The sequence below is a fragment of the Mus caroli genome, chromosome 17 (assembly GCF_900094665.2).
Source record: "Mus caroli chromosome 17, CAROLI_EIJ_v1.1, whole genome shotgun sequence".
NCBI lineage: Eukaryota > Metazoa > Chordata > Mammalia > Rodentia > Muridae > Mus > Mus caroli.
Window position 1 is genome coordinate 4,522,884 of NC_034586.1, and position 21,118 is coordinate 4,544,001.

The window sequence follows — 21,118 nt, forward strand, 5'->3', positions numbered from 1 at the left end:
GAGAGGGAGAGGGAGAGGGAGAGGGAGAGGGAGAGAGACAGAGACAGAAACAGAGACAGAGACAGAAATAAAAATAGATCTTTAATAAAAGAGCTATGAAAGCTGAGTAAAAGGCAACCATCAGTGTGTATCTATTTAATATTGATTAATTAATTGCTGGCCACTAAAAACAGAGAAAGGGAACATCCGTTTCCAGTTGGCTCCTGCTGAAAGGTTGAATATTGAGTGTCCCGGGAGGTCAGATTGCTGTCAGACATGGCTGCTGGACACGGACATGAACACGGACATGGCCAGGGTAAAAGGGAACTTCCAGATTACAGACGGTGGAAAATTGAAGGGATGCCATTAGAAACGGTGCAGAAGAAGCTTGCTGCCCGAGGGCTGAGGGATCCATGGGCTCTCAGTGAGGCTTGGAGATACATGGGCGGCTTTGGAGGCGACATCAGTCTTTGGGGGCTGAATATTTCCTGGATCCCAGCATGGTGATAAGAAGCACCACTGAAGAGAGCGCCTTGTGACGTCTCGTTCATAAAAATAAGATTCTCTCGCTGTAGCATTCCTGGCTGTATGTCCTTGAAAGAATATTAGTATGGTTTAATAAAGTAAGAAAAACTGTTTTAAAAAAACAGTGAAAGGAATAGAGAGGCACAATAGAAACATAATTGCTTCTCTCAGAGGTATGCAATTTCAATTAAAAGTTGAAAGCTTAAGAATGCTATAGACTTCTGTACTTCAGAATTCTCCCTCCCTCCCTCCCTCCCTCCCTCCCTCCCATTTTGTGTATGTATGATGTATGTATGTATGTATGTATGTATGTATGTGCAGGTACACATGTTGGTATGGGTGTTCATATCCACATGCAGACCCGAGGTTGGCATGGGTGCTCACCTGTTCCTTAGGACAGGGTCTCTCACTTAGCCTGCAGTTTGCTACTGAGGCAAGGCTGTTTGGCCACGAGCCACGGGGCTCCTGGTCTCCACTTCCCCAGGGCTGGGTTCCCACACCCACCACCACACTTGGCTCTTTTGTATGGGTTCTAGGTGTCAAGCCCCGGTCTTCATGCCTTCCTGCTCACGGGTCTATGATGATTGGATGGGCCAGAATAAGTTTCAAGTCACCAGTCTGAATCCTGTATATGAATAGAGGCCCCTCCCTTGAGCAAGCATGCCTTCCAATTTAAGGGGCTCTTGGCCTTGACTCCGGGGAACAGACTGTGAAGTTAGCCTTGCCTCTCAGCTGGACTTGATGTCACCATTGGTCTCTGGCTAAAGTGCTAATGAGCCTTTTGGAGAGGTCAGCTCTGAAAATGACTTCTCTAGAAACCTTTCTTTTTATGGTCGGAACTTGGAAAAAGAGAAGATCTTCCTGACTGCTTATTCCTCTGGGATTCGTGGTCTAGAAAGCAAACTTCTGAACTCTGGAACTCAGAAGGCAGGCATTTTCTCTGTGCCTGTCCCTCTGCAGTTGTGGCCACTCTGTGTGGCTACAAACCCAGCAGTAGGGCAAGGCCTCCTTCCAGACAAGGTTATTTTTTTTATTTTTATTTCTAAGTGGAAAACTCTGCATACCCTAATTTACATATCCTTATTAGGACTTCTCTCTAAACTTTATTTTGGAGCAGATGGTACATCCAGGGAAAGTGAAAGTTATATATTTTTAAATTCTGCATCTTTTCTTTAAAAGCTGAGCTTTAAGACGCTAGCTGCCTGAGCAAGTCTCCATCCATAGAGGAAGATCATTTCTCTGTGTTCTCTGACATGACCATGGAAAACAACTTTAACTGCAGTGATCATCTATGTGCGCGTGTGTGGGAAGGGAGAGAGAGAGGAGAGAGAGAGAAACAAAGAGGAGAGGAAAGAAGAGAGAGAGAAAAATGAGAGAAAAGGAAAAGGGGGGAGAGAGAGAAACAAAGAGGAGAGGAGAGGGGGATGGAGGGGAGGAGGGAGGGAGGAAGAGAGAGAGGAGATAAACAAAGAGGAGAGAGAGAGAGACAAAGAGAAGGAGGGAGAGGGGGAAAGAGGGGGGAAAGAGAGGGAGAAAAAGGGGTTATATATCTTTTGTAGCCCAGGCTAGCCTCAAACATTCTATATAACTGGGTATGACCTTAATTTTTCAATCCCCCTGCATATGTGTGTGTGTGTGTGTGTGTGACTATGTATATGTATATATATTTGGTTTGGTCTTTACCATCAAAAAACAAAAACGAGTGTCTATTATCAGGACAATCAATGGTTTCCTTCTCCATACATAACTATACATAATTTACATCTGTTAATGAAATAATTTCAAGTTAATATAGCTTAATACCTTTTGGGATTCTTAAACACCACACACATACACACATACACACACACACACACACACACACACACACACACACACAAGCTCTGTCCCAGTGTCCTATATGGGAAAGAGTTGAAAGTCTTTAAGGTCAACAGCCCGTAAGTAGGGCAGACCATTTCTCCTACCAGGGTGTCAAACTGATAAACTTCCTTTTTTTTTCTGAATTGACTAGTATTTTTGAGTTAACCACACACATTTTTAATGATGGGGTCGCAGTGGTGTGGGTGTCTGTCTGTGTATGGCGTGTGTGTGTGTAGAAAAAATATGTATGTTTTCATTTGGTTTCTTAGTTTTAATTTTCTTTCCTAGTGAACAAGTTAAGCCTCTGTTATAAATCTAAGAAGACACTTAACTTATTGGTGGGACTCACAAGAGCAACCTTGCTATGGTCAAAACAAACTCTGCCTGGTGAGCCTACCAATAGTGGTTGCCATGGAAGCAGACACCCTCCTCTGTGGCCCATTAGCTGTGACCCAGGGCATCTGGCTGAGCCCCCACTTTCCATCTCCATCAGTACCTGCCTGCTCACTGACAGACAAGGGTGGAATGCATTTCCTAGTCCCCTCCTGGCTCACACGAAAAAGCAAAGCATAAATAAAACAAATGTTTACAGCTGCTGCAAGCCAGAGCAGGTGGCAGCCCAGTGCATGAGCTCAGCTCTGACCTACCTCATTCCTTGATTTAATTACTGCTGGGACAGCTGTGGGTGTCCTATTCTTGAACACATCAAGAGTGTTGGAAAGCCCAGCTTGCCACTAAATCTTAGCTAACTGGACCTTCCCAGCAACGATTTGGGCTCTTGAAACCCACTTGTCTCTGCTTGTCTTTCTGACAGTTTTTTGAAGTTTGTTTTTCTTTTTTAATTTGTCAAATATTCCCTGGAGTGAACACACATTGCTGAGCTTATTTCTAGTTTGTCATCATCCTCATTAGTGGCTACTTTTCTACCCGTCTTGTGTGGTGGTACGTTCCTAGAATCCAGCACTCGGAAGGATGACACAGGGTTGAGAGTTCAAGACCAGCTTGGAATTAATGTTGCCTCAAAAATCAAGGGCTGCTATATAACTCAGTGGTGAACACTTACTTGCCATGTGTAAGGTGCTGGGTTCACACCTCAGCCCAACAAAATAATATAATGCCTAATTATACCTTCAGGAAGGTGCAGTGTTTGCCTAGGAGGCAAGAGGATGATCTGGTGCTGTGTGAACTTCTGTGTCCAGAGATGCTGATACCCCTAGCTGTGCGCTGACCAGCAGATACCGTCTTAACTCTTTCGTTATTGGTTGGGTTTGGTTTGGTTTGGTTTTGAGACAGAGTTTCTCTTTGAAGCCCTGGTTGTCCTGGACCAAGTTCTGTCCAACTCACAAAGAACTACCTGCCTCTGCTTCCCAAGTGTTGGGCTTAAAGGTGTTAGCTGCCATGCCTGGCTCATTGCATATGAATTCTTAAGATGTTCAGAGGCCTGGATTTATCTATTTATCTGCTCTTAAAACAAAAGAAAGGAGATGTTTCCTGGAGAGAATTTGCCATGCCTCATTATTACTGTAGAGGTCCAGGGCTTTCTTGATCCAATGAGAGCAGCTGGTCCTAAAGCAATTCTTTTCTTTTTTTTTTTTAAGTGAGCCAGTGGGTGTATCTGAATCTGGCTCTCTCCTGATAACTTCCTGGAGGACGTAGTGTGGCTGGAGATAAAGGCAATGAGTGACACTGTGGAGAGAACACAGAACCGAGGTCTCTTTCCAAGCCCCTCCTCCTTCTCAAAGTCTCGATTCTTGTGGGAAACCAGCTTAGTTGAGGAGAACAGCTTTCTAGGCCCGTGCAGAGTGAAGATGGAGTCTGACTAGCCATGGTTTTCAAGGGGACAGAGGGAGACATCCTTCCCTCTGTCAAGGCCAGTGGGCTAGGGCTCTCTAGGGAAGCACTTCCTGGGACAGTATTTTGGTGTGGTGACTGCTCAGCAACCAGGTCGTTAGTTGGAATTTTACAGCCTTTCCCCACTCAGAAAAGCACCTGCCATACACTAACTGTTCCCTTTCAAGCTGACATTAGTGAAATCTGTTCCAAAATATAAAAGCTTTCTACCATTTGTGCTTAAATCATCAAGGAGTTAAGTTGGAGGAACCCAGTGAATGGTTTTGATTGTTTCGTAAAACCCTGATGAGATCAGACCCCTAACTCTTCCCTTCCAAACATTCTATTCACAGGGATACCGTGGCTGAGGACCACAGTCGCTACCCTGGGAAGACTAGGGATAACCATGGCCTTCGAAATTGTTTATTTGGTAAATTCAGAGTTGTACCCAACGACATTACGGTAATTCTAACTTATACATGGCCATTTCTTCTAAGTAACTGCAGCCAAGTGTTTCCAAGTGCTCTCTCTCTCTCTCTCTCTCTCTTTCTCTCTCTCTCCATAGTGGCATATCTTGCTTTGTTAGAAGCTGGTTATGTACAGAATGTTTGTGGGTTTCTGCACATTGGCTTTCTTGTCTGATGCAATATTCTTAGTCGCGTACTTTGTAGGGTACCTGTTGTGTATAGCTTTTGCTACCCCACCTTAAGCTCTGGGTAGACTATGCTATCAGCCCCTCCCAGATTCTCTCCAATTCTCAGATAAAACACACACACACACACACACACACACATGCTTATTTTCAACCTGCCATATTGGCTCAATTGCTGGGCACTTCTAATCTCCTGAGGCTATGGTGCCCTTCCCTATACTCTTAGCTCAAGACCCTAAATCTGCCCTCAGCTTCAGTTGCTCAGTTACCTTTAATTCCAGCTCAGCACCTGAAATCTGCCCTCAGCTTATTTATGTTTCTAACCTCTTGCCTGGAGAAGTGGCCTGTGGCCGCTCCTCACGAGATCTCACATGGCCGGTCACCTTTTCTCCCTCCAAAGCATGGTGAAATCTCCCTTCCTCCCATGCATCTCTTAGCCTGTCTCTGGGGACCCAAAAGTCCCGCCTCTCGCCTGTGAGTGTCATGGACTGGCAGGGCTGTTCACCTGATAATGGAGAAGCATCTTTTCACCATCACTGGGAGCTACCTCCTGAATCGCACCTTGAAACGGTGCAGAATGGAAATGACTTGCTTACAGCATGAGGCAGTTGTAACTGTTGGAACTAAAAATGATAAAAATGGAAAGTATTAACACAACTTCTGTAATTTAGGATGTCTGAGTGTTTTTATTATCCTGAATTTGTTTTTTAAAAACTTTCATCTAAAACTGTGTTTTAATCTGCAGGAACTTTGGGGTTTCGCTCTGCTCAGGCCTGTGTGACTTTGGGGGGATTATAGCCCCGTTTCTGCTCTTTCGGCTGGCAGCTATATGGCTAGAACTGCCTCTGATCATCTTTGGTAAGAATTCATTTGTATGGGAGGGTTTGTCCACGTGTGGACAAGCAGGTTTGCGTGTGTATGTGTGTGCATGGCCACATGTGTGTACATGGTTGCAGGGGCCAGAGATCAACCTCAGGCTTGTATCCTCCTTGTTTACCAAGACTAGGTCTCTCCTTGGAGTGTGAGGCTCGCTGATTAGCCTAGGCAGCTGGCCAGTGAGTCCCAGAGATCTACCTGTCTCTGGTTCGCAACACTGGATTTATAAGTTCATGCTCAGATTTTTTACTTGGATTCTGCAGCTAGACCTCAGTTCCCCATGCTCATGTGGTAGATACTTTGCTGCCTCACTTTATGGGCTAGCCTCAGGTCATTTCACTTATTCATGCAGAGCCTGTAATTGTCACCAGGTCTGATACCCACCATATCTGTTCCATCCTCTTGTGACTGTTTCAATTTTAAAGAGCCAGTCAGATCATCCAACACGTTAAATGGCCTTACAGTCACTTTGCACCAACAGGTGGGATAAACAGTGTTCATATCAACTCCCCTTGTTAGGTTCTGGGTTAAAATCAAACACTGAAATCCTTCTAAGATATTGGAAAATGAAAACATCAATTTCCAGGAACCAAATTTTAAAATTCCGTTATCATGTATTTAAAGGTGAGCCTAAAAACTAATTATATGCTTTAACATATTCAATAAATAAATTTGCTTTTGATACTTCAAATGGTGTGTTCAAAAAAAAAAATAGATGACACAAGATTACATCTACCCATACCCTGATCATTCTCCGCCCCTCGTGCATCCTGTGTGGGAATGATGTAGTTCAGAGGCTCACTGCCCATCCTGTTCGGGTACTTTATGCAATGAAGTTAGGTTGGGTGGCTTGAAATGTGTGCACAGGACCATTAACACCACAGGAATGAGCACAGCAGTGTTAGCTCTGTGTTTTCAGGATCCAGATGTTGGCGTTTACCTGCACATCTGTTAGTCTATGATGAGGGAGAAGAAATAGCCAATGCTCTTTCCAGAAGTTCAGGTGTAAAGAACAGCAAAGAGAGGAGATTATCAGGGGGTGATGTGAGGCCGAGGGCTCACTGAAGAGGGTAAATGTGTTTGAATGCTTCTGAGGATAGACTGAGGGTGCTTGGGATATGGGATAAACACTCTGTGGGGAATCCCCAAAGATAGGCATAGACAAGGCTTTACCCTGAGGCAGAGGCAGAGACCTTAAGTGTAATGTGAATACAGCTAAGCTCCAGGGCTGGGAAACAGAGGCAGAGGGGGCTCCTGTCCACCATCTGCCTTCTCAGTGAATGGGAGAGGCCTGGAGTGGCTCGCTCTTGCCAGGTGCTCTGTAAGCTCAGTCATATATCACAGGCAGGCTCACAGCCAACACAGTGGCATCTATAAGACTGTATCACCCAGTGATGTCATTGACGTCTTAGTTTATCTGCATCCACATCATGGTGGTGACACAACAATGATAGTGCCACATTTCTCAGCGTGTGTCCCTACCACCATGTGTCACCCGACTGACCCTCAGTATACATCAAGAGCACAGGGACCATGAGCTGTGCAGAACTGAGGAAGATGGAGAAAGGTTGAAAGGGAGGAAATCTGGTCATGGTGAACCATGGAATGAATTTGTTGGAGGAAGGTAAGGGCACGGAGTGAGCATCAAGGCGGGAAGAGTGTGTGTGTGGGTAGTTATGCCTCTCCCTCATCCGGCAGGGATCCTGGCGTCTGTCTGTGGTGGCCTCGTGATGCTTTTGCCTGAAACGAAGGGCATTGCCTTGCCGGAGACGGTGGAAGATGTAGAAAAGCTTGGCAGGTACTGCACAAGATTCAACACTCCCTAGACGGAAGCACCTTGTTAAGCCAGGGGGCATTGATTATCCACAGGGGAAACGACATTAAATCTTCAGTTAGTACCTTAAAACAGTTAAAAGATTAAACGGGTTAACGTGAGAAGAACGTGAAGCTATAAAAAGAATGGGGGCTATTTTTAAAATGTGACTGAGGAGTGTTCCCTAGTAAGGTGTTAAAACTCAGAAGTGATTTAAACCAGGGGCTGGGGATGAGCCATGGCAAAGCTCAGATGTGCACCAGAAAAATGGCAGCACATCAGGGTACAAACAACCCTCCAAAATGGAAAGAAGTGGCCCCTGTCCCCATGGAATGGCCCGGATGCTCCTCAAGCTTCATTATCAAGGGAAACAAAAAGCACAGTAATCTGTCTCTGTAGATACACAGGGACATATATGACAGACGGAAGGAAGCTAGCGACAGATAGGAATAAAGGAAGATAGACAATGGTGCATTGAAATTTGATGAAGAGATAAGACAATGGGTAAATGATTACTAGGTAAATACATAAGTTAGAAATAAAGATAAGAAAGACACAACAGACACATCTGTGATAAATAAGGAGTTGGTAGGTAGGTAGGTAGATAGACAGACAGACAGGCAGACAGCAGGAGAGAAAGAAAGAGATCAAGTTCTGGAGGGAAGAGCTATATTGTTTTCTGGCTATATATGGATTAATTTCTAACCAATACATAAATTTGAAGAGTTATATTTACAAAAAAATTATCATGCATGCTTTTTTTAAAAAACCATTTCCTCTGAAATCTATCTCAATAGAAAGATAGAAACAAGAATGTGGAATGATTTTTAAAAATGATCAAATTGGGGGCTAGAGAAATGGCTCTTGCAGAGGTCCTGTGTTCAAATCCCAGCAACCACATGGTGGCTCACAGCCATCTGTAATGGGACCCAATGCCCTCTTCTGGTGTGTCTGAAGACAGCTACAGTATACTCATATTCATCAAATGAATAAATAAATCATTTTTTAAATGATCATATTACTTTAAAAATAAGTAATCAATAGTCCCCTCCCCACCCCCACCCCCATGGAGAAGGATATGAGAGGGAAGGGCGTGGATGGGAAGGCCAGTCTCTTTCTGTAATGTAATTCTGTAGTGTTTGATTGGTCTCAATTAGATGACATGGTTTGATGTTATTTGCATAATTAAAAATAATATAGTGCTATATTAAAGTAAAATATATTAAAGACAAATAACTAACTTAGTGAAGCAGAAACTAAGGGTAGACATCTAAATTTTAAAAGTTATCAAACATGAATTTTTTTTAATTTGTTTATTGTATTTATGGGTGCACTGTAATTGTCCTCCACCAGGAGAGGGCACCAAATCCCACTACAGATGGTTGTGAGCTACCATGTGGTTGCTGGGAATTGAACTCAGGACCTCTGCAAGAGCAAATGGTGCTCTTGACCACTGAGCCATCTTTCCATCCCAAAACATTTTTTTAAAAGACTGAATTGTGGTCATCTCAGAGTTTGTCCCCCCCCCAAGGGGGGGGAGAACATAGATGTTGATATTTTAAAATACCTATGTGCTTCATGGTTTTAACATATGCTCTTTCATTTGATACTCAGAACAATTTTGTGAAGTAGAAACGTTTTTATCCTCACTGGGAAACAGAAAGGCTTTACAGCATATAACTGCTGGGCTTATGTGTGCCTCACTTAGGCCAGGGTTATGGGTCAACAGTAAGAAGGAACTCTGTGCTCTTCATTCTTAACCTGTGAGGCATCCTGCTCTCTGTGCTCTGCGTTCTTCCCTGTGAGGCATCCTGCTCTCTGTGCTCTGCGTTCTTCCCTGTGAGACATCCTGCTTATGTCTGCCTAGTGGTTCTTAACCTTCCTGATGCAGCAACCCTTTAAATACAGTCCTTCATGATGTGGTGATCCCCAACCACAAAAGTATTTCATTGCTACGTCATAACTGTAATTTGGCTACCATTTTGAATTGAAACTAATATGCAGTTGCTCTTAGGTGATCCCTGTGAAAGGGTCTGTCAAGCCCCGCCCACCCCAAGGGGTCATGATGCATAGGTTGCGAACCCCTGTGACCTTAAGTCATTGCATGATCTTTCACGAGACCTTTCCCTGTTTGCCTTTGTCTCATCAGTTCACAATTGCATCAGTGTGGCAGAAAAAAGAAAACCCAGGTTTCTACTTCTGATGTCTGAGGCCCCTGTGTTGCCGGGAGGACCAGAGAAGACTGGAATATGCCTGTGCAGTGTGCTTCACCTCCTCTAGGTGGCGCCCTTCCAAGGAACTGTAAAGATTTCGGAGTATTTTATAAGGTATAAGATGAAGATTTATCATGCTACCCAAGCTTCGGGGAACACATAATCTTTGACCTGTTTCATGAAGATCCAGTAGGTACACGGATTCTGGCTAGGTTCTCATTCAGCAAGGTAAGGAGAGATGAGAAGGCCCCAACCAGTTCTCCAGTTCTCAGGACAAGACAGTACCATCCAGGAAGCAGGATGAACAAACCAAGGCCTGGCACGTGTCCAGAAGTGTGCTCAACTGATCTGATCAAGACACCGCAGTGAAGAGCGTTTTGACGAGTCTGAGAATTGCTACTTCTTCCCTTGAGCTCCGAATACAAGCCTTCACAGGGCCGATATGCCCGGCGCTACTCCCCTCCTGTCTCCTGTAGCTGCTGAGGTCCCAGGCCCCAGGTTAGGCACAGCTGCCTAAATGCAACACAACAGAGGACCTGGCTGTGGTATTATGAAGTCCCCAGGCCCCAGATATTTTGCCACCTCCTTCAGAGGACCACTGTAATCACAGATTCTTTATTGAGGGAGAAAACAAAGCCTGGATTTGGATTTCCCAGGTCTTAGGATTTGAAAAATAAAGGGATAATTATGTCATGTTTGTGAATTCCGTTCCAGGGGTACCTGTGACTGAGAGTCCAAAGCATAGACTTTTTTCATTCCATCTTCACATTTTTGACTTGTCTTGGGAGAAAAAAAAACCAAAAAACAAAACCAAATACATTTGTTGCCACTTAATGATAAAAGTCAATTGTATTCAAATTTAAAAGACTTAGCAGCCAATTTGACATAATTATAAGTGTTGGAGGGGATACTAAGGAGGAACTGGACTTTCTCTTTTTGTTTTTAATCAAGCCTTCTGGAGCAGAGACTCAAATGTAAACACAGTATTCTATATGGTGTGCAGTTCTTGGTTTATTTTCAGACTCGGTATGTATGTTAGGCTGAATGTGTCTTAAACTTCAAACTCAGTGTGGACAGGCAAAATTAGCATCAAAGAGAAACCTTGCCAATGTGTGGCGGGGGGGGGGGAACTATTACATGTGTGGAGATCATACTATGTTTGCAACACTGGAGAAGATGTGTGTGACTGTTAGACAGATGTTTAATCATGAAGCACGGGAGAACTGAGTGTGACTGCTCAGTTCCCCGACAGCCTTTGGGGTATTCATTACCACACCCACTGCATACACAGGCATTTGTGGCCCAGCTGCCTGTGTGTTTCATGGCTGTTGCACGGCTCTTGTCCACTCTCCTGCCTTTGGATTGCATTTCAAGTTGGTAGTTCTGTTTCATAACAATAAACAATTTTTAAACTGTTTTTAAAAATATCTATCCTTTCTCCTCCCTCTAAACATGTGCCACTGTCAAACACTATCCCACATAACACGTGTGTATTGCTTACTGTCTCCAAACTGGGAAATAACATCACTTCGATGGTGGCTTGCTGTTCCTTTACGGGCTCCCGGCCCTCCCTGTTTGTGCACTCGGATGTGACCTACAGTACTGTTCAGACTCTCGGCTGGTCTTATATTAGGTTTCCCTCACCTAGCTATGCCACGACCCAGCTACACATCCTGGGATCTGGGCTGAAGCCCAGTCGTCAGTACCAGAATAGAACTCAGTCCCTTGACTCTCCGTACATGTGGCAGCTTCCAATATTCTCAGTGTCAGAAAGGGAGACGTTGAAGATGTATGTCAGGCTGTCGTTAGTTGATGAGGTCAATGTACGAGGGACTCGCCAAGACTTTCAGTTCTCCTCTCGGTGACCCTATTGTCTGTTTAGTCCTTCGTGAAGCTGGCCCTTGGGAAAACAAACTGAATCACTTTCCGTCGGTTGCTTTTAAATTGTTAGGGTGAACAGAGAATATGAAAATATTGAAGACTTCCCTTCCCCAAAAAAACAACTCAGATCAAAGTAAGTATCGAGTTTATTTTCAACAAAGGTCACAGCAGTGATGGTCTATTGTCACAAAACCCAGAAGTCCACAGACAGGAAAATTTTACCCACAATAATACAAAAAATGGGGGAGGGGCTGAGGGGCAACAGGAAGCTGTGGTTTAGTGTAAGGTCCCAGTTTGATTACTGTCAGTTTTTCCAAACACCCTAAGCCCTCTCCCCATATTCAGTAAGCTTTGGTAAGCGGAGGTTTTGCTCGGCCTTCCACCTAGTCAGTTATTCCTCATCTCCCTTTCAATCCAATCAACAAACCGTGAGACACGCACGTAGACACCAGGCTTATTGGGGCGAGCACAGCCAAGACCCCAAGAAGTGACTCCTTGTAAAATGTACTTGTCCTTCTCGAAGCAAACCAGAGGTCCTCCACTGTCGCCCTAGATGAGGGAGGGAAGAGTCCACATGAGAAGGGAGCCACACCGGTATAATATGGGATGCTATCTTTGTGTTGTCTCTCTGTGGGATTCCTCCACAGGCCATGGGTTGTCAAATCCTCTCAGACTGAAAGTCCAAGGGGCAGAGATGTGTCAACCCAAGACCATCTCGGTCTCTTCTCTTACCTGGCAGCTGTCGATGCCACCAGCCAGATGCCCGGCACAGAGCTCGGTGGATTTGACTCTGTTGTTCAGATACTCAACGCGGTTGCACACCTTGTTCTCAATCACAGGCAGCTGAGCCTCCTTGAGACGACCGGCACCGAAAGTCCCTGTGATGATCAGTAGAGATGTAATTAAACGGTGCCCAGGAAACTTCCAGAATGACACAGCAGCGGGTATAGATCTCTCATTTGTGTGGTTGTGTGGCACAGGGAGACACTGTTAACACCTTTGAGCCCTTAAAGTTGTGAGCGTTACACACCATGTTAAACAGGGTTCCCAAGACCTGCTGCAGCATTCCGGCTTCTCCGTGGCATTTGCAGCTTTGCTATTGTCCACATATTATTTCCAGTTTAAAACAAAAGACAAATACATTAAAGAGAGGGGGGCTTTAAAAGTTCAGTTGCTACTATTGTAATGTGTTCTTTTTCAGGCTTTCTATACTTTATTTACCACCTATATAATACTGCTCCATTTCAAATCCCTCCCCCACCTGCTCATTATAGCATAAAGGGGAATGGGGGTAGGGCAGGCAGAGACCAACCTCAGGTGTCATTCAGTCCTCAGGCACTGCCCACCTTCCTTTTGAGACAAGGACTCTCTCTGACTTAGAACTTACTGCATAGGCTAGGCTGACTGTCCATCAAGCCCTAGGGACTGCCCTTGTCTCCACCTCCCCAGCACTGGGATTACAATGTGGCTACCATGTCCAGATCGTTTTACTGTACATGGGTTCTGGGGATCCAATGCTGTTTTCCACATGGACACAGCTGAGACTTCTCCATATTTTCAATGGAAAAGCCTATTTTCCAATTTGGCAAGCCCCACTTGCAAGGTAAGCAATTTACCATAAGAACAATGTGTGTGTGTCTGGGGGGGGGCGGCAGAGGTCAATCTTGGGCATCATTCCTTGAGATGATGTGTAAGCCCTAAGGATCCACATGCTTCCACCTCTCTGGAACTGGTATTACAAGTATACACCACCAGGTCCGTATTTATAGTTCTGGGGATCCAAACCAAGTCTTCATGCTTATAAGGCAAAAACACTACCGACTGGGCCATCTCCCCAGACCTTGGGACATTTTAATAATGCTACAATCTCCCTGATAGCTGAGTGAGGAATGATTATTTATCGGTCGTGGGGTCGCTCCACACTGTACACGCACGGCAGGCATTTCAGACAGCCCCTTTTATGTGTGGATACTAATGGCCTCCCCAAAGCCATAGCTTTGACTAATCATTAACTGTTCAAGGAACAAGCTGGTGACATAGTATAATTTCATTTAATTCATCTAATTAATTCATTTACTTCTTGCACCAGTTCTAGAAAGTATCGACTTCTATGATCCCTGATAGGCAATTAAGGAAACCAAGGCTTAGTGTGGACAGTGTTTACCTGGAACTTGGAGCTGCGGGCTCCATGCCCATGTACTTTTCCATGCCCCTTGGCCCCCTCCCTGTTCACAAAGGCTCCACACCTCTACCTCTGCCATCTATTTTCAGCCCATGATATTTTCTTAAGTCTAAGTTCTCAGAAACAACATACACATGTTTATATTCAGAATATTTTCGAGATAGGTATGGCCAGAAAACATCAGTCCATAACACCCTCACAAGTGTCCATGTCACACTATTATTAAAATATTAATAATTTTTAACTAGCTAATGTAATAGGTGTAAATTGTTTTGATTCATTTTCTAATCTATATTTCTTCAGCAATGAGAGAAAGGGAACATTTAATCCCTTACTCGACTTATGAGTTGTATCTCTTCTTTATATATTAAAAAAAAACAAAAAGCAAACAAACAACAAAAACAAAAAAATCCTGCTGCTTTTGTGTACCAGATGCCAGACTGAGCCAGAACACTTGCAGCAATGCCAGAGGAAGGGCTGTTGTGCAGATGGATTCACCCAGGACTTAGCGAGCTTGCCGAGAACTCAGCTTTCCAGTTTGCAAGCCCAGCTTTCTCCAGAGTTTTGTAACACACTTTTGCTTTGCTAGCACAGAGCAGCCAAGAAATAAAGGACAGCGCCTTCCCCTGACACTTTGACTAGACTTGTCTTAGGTTCAGAAAAATGTGTAATCTGTCTGGTGATTACAGGAGCTGGAAGAGACATGTCTTAAGGTCATGGGACCAGAAGGGATGGTGGGCATTGCTCGAACTAAGTCCAGGGGTGGAGACACATATTAGGCTGAAATTGTTCTGAGCCCTGAGGAAACCACCTCTGGGTGGTTTACAGGACGTTGTGGTCTATGAAGATATGCTGCCATCTGGTGGCCAAAGGAGAGAAGGCACCTCTGGAGACCTGAAGGGTACTAGTAAATGACCTAGGGGCAAAAGCCCTACTGGGGGTGGGGGGCCACCAGGCTAAGTCTAGCAGTAGTCAGGCCCCCTGAAAATCCAGGAGGACAGCAAAGAACCAACCTAGAAGAATCCTCAGCCTCAACACCAGCTGGCCATTGGAGTTTGAAACTCTGAGAAAGCCTGGGGCGTGAAGTGAAGAGAGATTTACCTAGGAAGCTAAAAATGCTGATTGACTAGATGTCTTTATTGCCATCTAGTAATGGTGAGGTGGAAACGATGGTGATGATGGTGATAGGGGTGACTGTGAATGATGGGGATGTTAGTGATGTTGATGTTGGTGATGGAGACAAGTCTAGCCACAGCCTCCGGGGAAGGGACTGTCTGTGATTTCTGGGCTGCTCTGTGCTAGCAAAGCAAAGGCATGCTACAGAACTCTGGAGAAAGATGGGCTCGGCAGCAGCAGCTGCAGTTTGCAACTGTAGCAGAAGTATGTTTACTCACGTCCTTGTGGATCCGGGAAACAGAGAAAGGGGGTTCGGGTGCTCGATGGGTTACCTCCCCCTTTTACCATCCCCCACCCCCAAAATGCCCACGGTATGTCCAGAGCTATGCCTCCTAGTGGTCCAGTTGACAATGAAGATCAACCACAGTTGATTTTGGGGGTGAGGAGGCAGGGCTTAGAAGCTTTTCACTCTACATCCCAAGGGCGGCTGAGGGATCAGCTCTTGTTGTGTACGAGCATTCGTGGGCCTTGCCCCCAACTACAGAGCAGATCATGTAGCATAGGTCTGAGCCAGGCGAAACTGGTTCAGAAAAACGTGGCTCATGACCAGAGTCTGAGCTTTCCCAGCCTAGGCAGGTTATTGTTCCCACTGTGGGAAAAGTGACACCCTTTATTCCCATTGAGAGAGCCAAAAGTAACCCAACATCTGCAGCCACGATCCTCGTGTGACCTGAATGACTCCCAGATGGTGGCTGGATAGAGCCTGAGGTCCCAGGCCAGCACTAGAGAGGACCAACTTTCTTGATCACTAGACATTTCTCTCCTTCTGCTTAAATCAATTGGAGTTGGGTTTTCTCTCATTGCTTCTCCCACCACAGCCCTAGAGCAGGCCTCCAGCCTAGGAGACCACTAGGGAGACCTCCCTAACTGTCCACAGCTGGTGAGCGGGAAGCGGGGCTCCTCCCCAGGTCTCTGTAGCCAGCCTTAGGCAATGCTTTTCCTGCTGTACCTTCCCCCCCGACACACACCCGCACCCCCACCCCCGTCTCTGAACATCAGGCTCCTCGTCTGCACATAGGAACAACATCTAACTCCCATGAGTTTGTAGCACACAGATTTTTTTTTTCTTTAAATGCAAACCACTTAAGAACGACCTAGCACTTCCATGGGTAAAACATCAGTTTCCAAGGTTCCAAAGTTCTGTTCCAGGAGCTCAATGCTGCAGAGTCAGAAGTGTGGGAAAAGGAGACAGGAAATCAGGGAAATGGGAGAAGCCAAGTTTGGAATGATCAAGCCTAGCCATTCTGTGTGTGTGTGTGTGTGTGGTGTGTGTGTGTGTCCCACAAAATCGTTCTTTGAAAGAGAGTCCCCAAAGTAAATACAGATTGTGATGGGGAAGCCTGCACAGAGCTCTCTTCCTACCCCTTGCCCCGTCAGCTGTACCAGGACACTTGGGACCTCTCTCCCCCTCCCAGTTGTCAGCTTGTCCCACACTAATGGCCTCTCACACATATTAACTATAATAAGTATTTGGAAAGACTGGTTTAGCTACAGTTTATGTTGTGATTCTGTTTTTGAGAACTTAAAATAGTAAAGTCACATGATAAGTCGAGGCTAATCTGTGGGTTGTGCCGAAGCCCTCTCCCCTGGGCAAAAGGTAACAGTAGGCCCGAAGAGTCTAAGGGACACACCCTGGCATCCTCCTCAAGTCTTGGTGACCGATCATGGAGATGTAGCAAGTGCCCAGACAAATCTAGAAGGGGGCTGGGCCACATTCACAGGCAGGACTTGCTACAACTCACTCTGAACGGTTCCTTTTGCCATACAGTCTGTAGTCAAGGCCAGTTTGTCTCACCTTGAGTGTCTCCCCAGCCGGTGATGTAACATATTGTCCGGTCAGCAACCATGTAATTTGGAGATGGCAGACAAGCTGGAATGACTCTATCCGTGATGGTGGCTGGGCTGAAAGGAGTGCATCAAATGTTGCATCAACTGCTCTGCAGGAGATCCCCACCCTTCACCTGCAGATCACCCACAACCAAGTGTACCCTCCTCAGTGTCCCAGCATTCCTCAGGCTGGTATCTCTTTACTTCACTGACATAGCAGAGTATAGAAAACCCCTCATGCTCACAGAACTCTACAATGTCCTTCAAGCTAAAGAATCCATTGTATGGGAGGGGATGTATGTTTGTTCGCATGTGTCCATGCAGGCACCAAATGCACACTTGTGCATATGCATAGAGAGTCCAGAGATCAGTTTCAGGTGTCTTCCTCGATTGTTCATCCCCCCAGTTTTGGAGACAGGGTCTGTCACAGAACCTCGAGCTCACTGAGTCGGCGAGACTAGCTCTAGGAGTCCTCCTGTCTCTCCCCCGGGCCCCAGTGTTGGGGTTACAGGTGCATCCCTTCATGCCAAGCGTTTGACGTAACACTGGGGAGTTGAGCTTGGGTCTCCATGCTTGTGCGGCAAGTGCTTTACCAACTGAGCCCTGTCCTGTGGTTTGTGACTTGCTATTCAATGTAACAGGGTGCCATTCTGTGGATGGACCATCCAGATGCTATCCAGCTACACTAAGATCAAAAGGTGTTTGGCCAGGGCTATTTATTCTACCTTTCTGCGTCCCAGATCTTCTCGCCTGTTAAATGCTGAACTGCTTACAAGCATCTGGGCAAACAGTGTTCACCAAGAGAAAGTGATTTGGAAGTGAGCTCTTCACAGAAGAGGAACAGCTCTGTTTTCAAAGAACCTGCACCTAAATAGAGTTATAAAGTTCCATGGATTCACACGTATTCTAAATTTGATTTTTTTTTCAGACCCAAAGCCTTAGTGCATTCAAGAGATTAAAAAACAAAGACTGGAAATGAGGAACGCCCTGTTTTCATCCAGAATCCACACTGTCCCAGCTTTGCAGCTGACATGATTTCCCAGAATGACCCAAACAGACCCAGCTCTCACAGGAATGTCATGCATAGGTTCCTTTACAGGACACCAAGACCTTTGGTCTTCAGTCTGTGGGGTGCGGCTATGATACGATCAAAGCCAGAAAATGTTCGGCTGTCAGAGAGCAAGGAATCCAAGGGAACCACTCAGGCAGGTCTTGTATTTGTTCATTTACTGGGATGCAAGGGAAGGCTCTGGGGACATGAGGGAATTCAGCTGATTTATAGAGTAACTTCCTGTCCTTCCTTCTAGCTTTCTAATGCATCAAAATGTCCCAAGACATCGCCTCTCTGTTTACAGCCCAGAACCATGGCCCAGTGTTTGAGACCAGAACTCCCTCCAGCAGCCTGCGCTGACTGGACCAGTCCTTGTTTCTGCCAGAATCATCTCCCTGTCATCTGGAAGCCATCAGGCACAGCTAATGTGCACTGTGTGCCTGTTGCCTGTCCCAAACGTGTTATTTCTCAAAATAGCTGACCGTTTGTGAGCTGTGTCCACGGGGGTGGACCTGCTTCCAAACATTCCTAATTCCATGGAACAAGCCTAATTACCCAACGTCTAGCTTTAAAAAATACATCTCAGCAGGGAAAATAAGGACAGAGAAAAGAACAATGGAAATGAGACTTGCGTTTGTGTTTGTGAATTGTTTCTTGTCTCATTCTGTTCTCGTCCTTACCTGGGTTTGTCTGCTTGGTTTTGCTTTTTTTTTTTCCTAGATGTGTGTGTGTGCGCGCGCGCCAACAGAGGCCGGAAGAGGGTGTTAGATCACTTTGAGCTGAAAGTACAGGTAGCGGTGAACCGTTTAATACAAATTCTGGGAGCCAAGCTCTAGTCGTCTGGAAAAGCAGCAGGCTCTCTTAACTGCCGATCTCTAGCCCTATACCTGTGGGATCTGACTCTTCTTCTTGTTTTGGTTTGGGGCTTTGGTTTTTTGAGCTAAGGTCTCTCTATATAGCCCTGGCTTTCCTGGAACTCACTATGTAGTCCAGGCTAGCCTCAACCTCAGAGAGATCCACCTGCTTCTATCTCCCAAGTGCTGGGGTCAAAGGCATGTGCCACCATGCTGAGCACATGTTTATAGGTTTTAAAAGTAATTTGATGTAATCAAACAATCTCATTTGATTCTTTCATTATTTTAAGAGGAGCTTTGTCAGCCTGGAGTAACTGATGGATTAGCTTTGTCAGCCTAGAGTAACTTAGATTAGCTTTGTCAGCATGGAGTCACTGAGGGAGGAGCTTTGTCAACATGGAGTGGATGCAAATTATTAGCTGGTGGGCATTAGGTAATGGAGACACGGAGGTGTTTCTGCACCTTATATTTTAAATCTTTCTCTATATGGGGAAACTGAATCTGGACTCCTTTTTAAGGAATGTGCCTGGGATATGCAAAGCTGGACTGAATCCTGGTTTTTTTATTAAATTTACCCCCCCCCCCCATTTTTTCCTAATTTCCCATACTTTTGCATATTAGACAGCTCTGCCCCCTGGTGGTGCCTTGAAAAACCCTGCCATGACGCCACTGTCTTTACTCAGCTTGGGATTCAAACCCAGGGGCACCCATACCGGCTTAGTTTCAGCAGGGCAATGTCACGGTTGTTGGGCTCCAAGATCAGTTTGGCTACTGATATTTCCTGAACATCCGACCCACGGATATATTCTTCATGCGCACCCAGGATAATCTTGTAGAATTCAGGTCTTGAAGATCTAGAAAGGATGGTGACATCAGGAGTGAAACATAGTCCAGACCCTTCCCTGGTGCCTTCTGGTGCCGTGCACATCGCACGGCCACCTAACACATCAGCATCAAAACAGGTGCGGCAAGAGACAAAATCCTAGATTTGTCTGGCCCTGGGATGTCCTTGACCTTGAGAGAGCCAATGCCTGCCATTGAGCAGATCTGTTTCCCCAGGCCCAGACCCTGCTCTGCAGCTTCAGATTTTCTCTAGCACTGCTGCTCTCTTGCCCAGTTGTCCCAGTGGCTCTTCTGGGTCCCTGATGTCACTACCATGGAAGGCAGACAGAGAGAGTAGAAGGGGAGGAGGACGAAGAGGAGGGGAGGAGGGGGGAGGAAGGGAGGGTGAAGGGGGCAGGGGAGGAGGAGGAAGGAGAGGAGGAGGGGAGGAAGAGGGAGGGGGAAGGGGGAGGAGAAGGGAGGTCGGTCTTTAGAAGGAGACCTCATGCCAGTTACCCATGGAACGTACTTCTCCAAACAGTGGGCAGCAGTCAGCACCCACTCTGGGGCTATTAAAGTACCGCCACAGAAGTGCTGTCCGGTAAATCTGGGGGACAGAAAACAAGAACTTTCATTTAGGCCAGAGGTTTTGTCCCATTCGGTTGCACAGAAAATCAGAAAGGCATGTTCATTCGCTCTTTTCCTTACTGTTTCTGTTCCCAGCAGAAAGGCCTGCCAGCCAGCCTGCGTGCAGGATGGTAGAGACACAGTACCATCCATCCAGACCAATCTTAAGATATCTGGGAGAGTCTTGGATGCCACCTGTCCCCATGGAGCAGACATGAAGTCCTGAATCCGCACTTTGTCCCCTTACCCCTGGACCCCAACATAAACCAGCAGTCCAGACCTACCCTTGAGGCTGCCTTGTTCCTTATTGGCTAGGGCTTTGCAAACGGTCTTCATGAATTACCCTTTGTCAAATGTGACCCCAGTAGCAGTACTGTGGGTTAATGAGGTCACCAACTCCCAACCAGGGTGTAATGGCTAGAATGCAAATGCAACTAACTTAGTGTGTAGGATCAGGTCAGGGGAAAAAGCGGCGGGGGGGGGGGGGGGGGGGGGGCAGTCAGAAAATAAACCGCTGTTCAATTTCAGAAGGAACCAAATTCTATTTGGCAGGTAAAGAGCATACAGCAAGGAGTAGTCCTGTCAAAAAGTTAGTAGTTAAGTCAAAAAGAAAAAAAAAAAAAAAAANAAAAACAACAAAAAAAAATTCTGTGGCTGGAGAGATAGCTCAGTGGTTAAAAGCACAACTGCTCTTCTAGAGGTCCTGAGTTCAATTCCCAGCAACCACATGATGGCTCAGAGCCATCTGTAATGGGATCCAATGCCCTTTTTTGGTGCGTCTGTCTGAAGACAGCAACAGTGTACTCACATACATGAAATAAATAAATAAATCTTTATAAAAACAAAAACACTGGCTGCTCTTCTAGAGGCAAGTTCGGTTCCCACCTCATACGTGATGGCTCACAACTATATAGATCCAATTCCAAGGGATCTCGTCTCCAGGGGCACCA

At 45.7% G+C, this 21,118-nt stretch overlaps 2 protein-coding genes across 2 annotated transcripts in view; one reads left to right on the forward strand and one right to left on the reverse strand.

Annotated features, from left to right (window-relative positions):
• Slc22a3 (solute carrier family 22 member 3) overlaps positions 1-11,165 on the forward strand; it is an 87,976-nt gene extending 76,811 nt beyond the window's left edge. Inside the window, exons 8-11 of the mRNA XM_021186320.1 lie at positions 4,548-4,656; positions 5,592-5,704; positions 7,421-7,520; positions 9,685-11,165. Coding sequence (XP_021041979.1) covers positions 4,548-4,656; positions 5,592-5,704; positions 7,421-7,520; positions 9,685-9,745 — 383 coding nt within the window. The 3' untranslated portion in view covers positions 9,746-11,165. The remainder of the gene's footprint in view (positions 1-4,547; positions 4,657-5,591; positions 5,705-7,420; positions 7,521-9,684) is intronic.
• A 592-nt stretch (positions 11,166-11,757) lies between these two features.
• Plg (plasminogen) overlaps positions 11,758-21,118 on the reverse strand; it is a 41,708-nt gene continuing 32,347 nt past the window's right edge. Inside the window, exons 15-19 of the mRNA XM_021186265.2 lie at positions 20,071-20,148; positions 19,433-19,573; positions 16,783-16,889; positions 12,362-12,507; positions 11,758-12,178 (exon numbers count right to left, since the gene is read on the reverse strand). Coding sequence (XP_021041924.1) covers positions 12,017-12,178; positions 12,362-12,507; positions 16,783-16,889; positions 19,433-19,573; positions 20,071-20,148 — 634 coding nt within the window. The 3' untranslated portion in view covers positions 11,758-12,016. The remainder of the gene's footprint in view (positions 12,179-12,361; positions 12,508-16,782; positions 16,890-19,432; positions 19,574-20,070; positions 20,149-21,118) is intronic.